The 3,494-nt window shown below is 52.7% G+C and overlaps 1 protein-coding gene across 1 annotated transcript; it reads left to right on the top strand.

Annotated features, from left to right (window-relative positions):
* The first annotated feature begins 2,549 nt into the window (after positions 1–2,549).
* TCIM (transcriptional and immune response regulator) lies at positions 2,550–2,870 on the top strand. The gene has a single exon (XM_026082915.1). The coding sequence runs from the start codon at positions 2,550–2,552 to the stop codon at positions 2,868–2,870; it is 321 nt and encodes a 106-aa protein (XP_025938700.1).
* Positions 2,871–3,494: the final 624 nt, after the last annotated feature.

Below are 3,494 nucleotides of genomic sequence, written 5' to 3' on the forward strand. Positions count from 1 at the left end.
GTCTCTGTAAATACCTGCAGAATAAGTCCATGTACAGTAAGAGCTGTAAGAGAATAGGCATATGTTAACATGCTTCAGCTCTAGTTTCTGACTAGGGGAAATCACACCTTGCAAAAGAAAGGCTCATTTCTRCAGCTAAGAGATCATTGCTGATCTCCTGGCACTATTTTTTGTTCTAAGTTGTTGGAAAGCATACTTATCTGCCTGGTGAAGCAAAGTACATTTAGCATTTCAGCCAGACATTTTTAACACACAGGTTTTCCCCTCGCACAGGGCTTCAGGCAGCCCTTTGCCTCTGAGCAGGAGAGGAATAGCTATGAGGTTAGTCCTTCCTTCTCCTGCTCCCCCTYGTATTTCATTTTGATGAGGAGTCTATAAAACACGAGGCTCTTTCACAGGCAGAAACCCAGAAGCCAGCCACATCAAAAGATCCTATTTTCAGGACGGATTTACCAGCCCTGCAAACATTGGGCAAACACTGTTTGCAGCGTAATTCTCTCAGATTCAGCAAGACGACAGTAAAGTAAGAGATGGGTTTGTCTGGCAGCAGGAAAAACTCAAGGTTTTTCAAAAGTAGTTGTCTATGCACTAAATCATGTACTAGCTAACACATACAAAAGAGATTTGGACAAAAATGCAGTCRGTAACCTATACAATGAGAAGAATGCAGAACCGGTGGAAAAAACCTCCCGGCCCCGTGCAAGGAGAGCTYCTGCAGGTAACAATGGTGCCGAACAAGTCCCGGCAACGCAGCCGCGGGAAAACCAGCTGTTTCAGCAGGATGTTGGCTGAATAAAGGGTGCAAGGTTGAGACCAGGGTGTGCCTCGCACTTATTTACGATTCCTGAAGTCCCAGATAGGAAAGTGGTGGAAGAGTTAAGTGCAGTCCGCTCCCTCGGCTCAAGATAAAGCCTGGCGAGCCCCAGGCGGCAGGAAGCACCCCGGCCCAGGCGCTGTCTCGGCGCAGGAGGCTGGCGGCTGCYGACCGCTCTGCCTCGCTGCGCTTACTGTTCAATAAGCAACACCGCTTGCATCGCAACCTGTCCTTTTCCGTGCTCGCACAAATACCGAGCACGTGGACTTTGTGTRCTCCTGCCTCCTCCACGACTTCACGCCTGGCCGCGGAAGAGGGCATTTGTGCTGCTCTCCTCATCACACCTCTCCTCTCCCCTCTGTCTGAAGGGACAGAAGCTTTCAAAGAGGAGAATAAGGAGCCACCAGCACAAGATGACATTACTATGGATCTGCTCTTTGCTGTAGTCATGTGTCACCTCCATGGGTCTCCTGCAAATATGGGAAAACCCCTGAGGGCCATTAGTTAAACTTCCTTGGGACAAGACCTGTCTGCGGGGTTCTTCAGCGAGAATGAGTAATAGGGGGATYGTGAACACAACTAGTAAACAACCAACCAATTTTCCAAAGTGCCTCAGCAGCATCCGGCTGCAGGGCAGCTGGGATATTACCTAAAATATTCTTAGCTCTGGCTCCCTGGCCTCCAGAGGCTGTGGAATCCGCTGGCCGTTCTGGGCCATATTTAACAGGGCTCAGCTCTCAGGCGTATCAGACACCTACAAACTTTTGCAGAAGTCTGCTTATTGGAAGGACACTGCTTAAATCCTTTGCCGAAGAGAAGCTGAAGCRCGACCCCACCTATTACGCGATGTCAGGGACGTCACGTGGAATATCAGCACCAGGGCAGAGGTGTAAAACGTTGCCTTAATCAGCTCTATTTATAGGTGGTTCTGGGCTGGCTGAGCCACCTCTGCCCAGGCCAGTGGGAAGGGAGGCTCCGGCGGTCGGCGGCGCGGTGCAGAGTGCCCGGCGCTGGTCGGGGCGGAGGGGTTTGACCTGCCGCCCGGCTGAGAGCCCGGTGCAGCGACGCGGCAGCTGCAGGGCTCGACACCGGGGTGCTCCCCTCCGAGGACGCCCTGACCAGCTGCCCTTTGCAAACCCCTTGCCACCTAGGAAATGCGCTAAACASCACCTGGGTTGTCCGGGAGGCAGCACAGGCGTCCCACACCCGGACCCGAGCAGCTTCGCTGTGCTTCTCTCCAACCGAGACGTAGCCGGGCACACGTCTGCCTGCCCCGGCTACCTGGCGAGCACTGCAATAGGCTGGTAAATGCCTCACCTGGACTTTCGACTTTTTATTACACGCAAGAGTCCGGTTTAGTTGGCAAGGCTTGCGGACACAGAGCTTTTCGGGGCATGGCGAAGGCTGTGTGCACAGCTCGAACTGCACCAGCTCAGAGTTGCACAAGGATGTTTGCAGCTGCGTGAAGCCTGTTCCGCACCAAGGCAAAGGAAAGCGTCCTGCTCACCGCAGAAACACAATCAGCTTTTCCTCTCGGCCGTATAACAGAGGAAAGTTGGCAGCTTAACTGTTAAACTCGCCTATGACTATTCAGCGTTGACATCAGCATGATCTCATCACTGTAACCTGAGCCCTCAGGCTCTCGCCCCAGACTGCCTTTAAATAGCAGCGCGCAGAGCCAGCACCGCACCATCCCTCCGACCAGCGCYGAAGGCGAACGCCAGAGCATCGACAGATGAAAGCAAAGAGGGGCGCGAAAACCTCAGCCATGTCCACATCCTTGCGAGTGAGCCCCTCGGTCCACGGCTACCGCTTCGACACAGCCCTGCGCAAGAAAGCCGCGGCCAACATCTTCGAAAGCATCAACCAAGAGTCGCTGCAGAAGCTCTTCAGGAACTCCGGAGACAAGAAGGCGGAGGAGAGAGCCAAGATAATCCTCGCCACTGATCAGGACTTGGAGGAGAAGACGAGAGCCCTGATGGCGCTGAAGCAGAGGAGGAAAGACAAACTCCTCCAGTTCCTGAAATTTCGGAAATATTCCATCAAGGTTCGCTGAACTAGCAAAGGAACAGCAATGCAAGGGAATATTTCAGAAGCAGACTGTTCGCGACATCCTACGAAACGTGGCGTTTCCCACTGCCTTGCAAGCCACCGGCAGGACAAGCGGACCTGACGGACTGGCCGAGGGATTTCTGACCCGGAGCGCACCCGGCACCGGCAGCGGGCACGCGGCGCCGCCCCGCCGGGGGACACAGCCAGCAGCGGGGGTCCCGGCATCTGTCCCGGACCGCCCAGGCGGCACCACGGGCACGGTGGCTCCGCGCCCCGCGACACCAGGACTCCTTAAGAACTTGTTTACTGACTTCATCTGTTTGCTCTGTCTTTTTAAACCGGTTTACTTAGAATTTAAAAACTTTCTAAGCCTCGCTGTTTTTTGCTAGGATGAAGGATTCCGAAGTTTGATCAGCTATTGATCATTTATAATTCTGCATTTGTTAAAATGCGTTTAAATGCACCATATGGGTGCAGTAAGTTCAGCCTTCAGGGAATGCATTTGCTCTGGAGGCACACTACATACCTGTATCTTTTCTTTCTCAAGCAGTATGTGTACAGTATAAATCATTTGCACAAAAGCAATAATAATGACATTTTTCCCTGAATTTACTGTGAAGTTCCTTAA

Source organism: Apteryx rowi, unplaced genomic scaffold, assembly GCF_003343035.1.
Source record: "Apteryx rowi isolate R43461 unplaced genomic scaffold, aptRow1 scaffold_597, whole genome shotgun sequence".
Classification (NCBI taxonomy): domain Eukaryota; kingdom Metazoa; phylum Chordata; class Aves; order Apterygiformes; family Apterygidae; genus Apteryx; species Apteryx rowi.

Excerpts from the sequence above, each read along its gene's own strand:
- TCIM (XM_026082915.1), top strand. The coding sequence starts at position 2,550 with ATGAAAGCAAAGAGGGGCGCGAAAACCTCAGCCATGTCCACATCCTTG.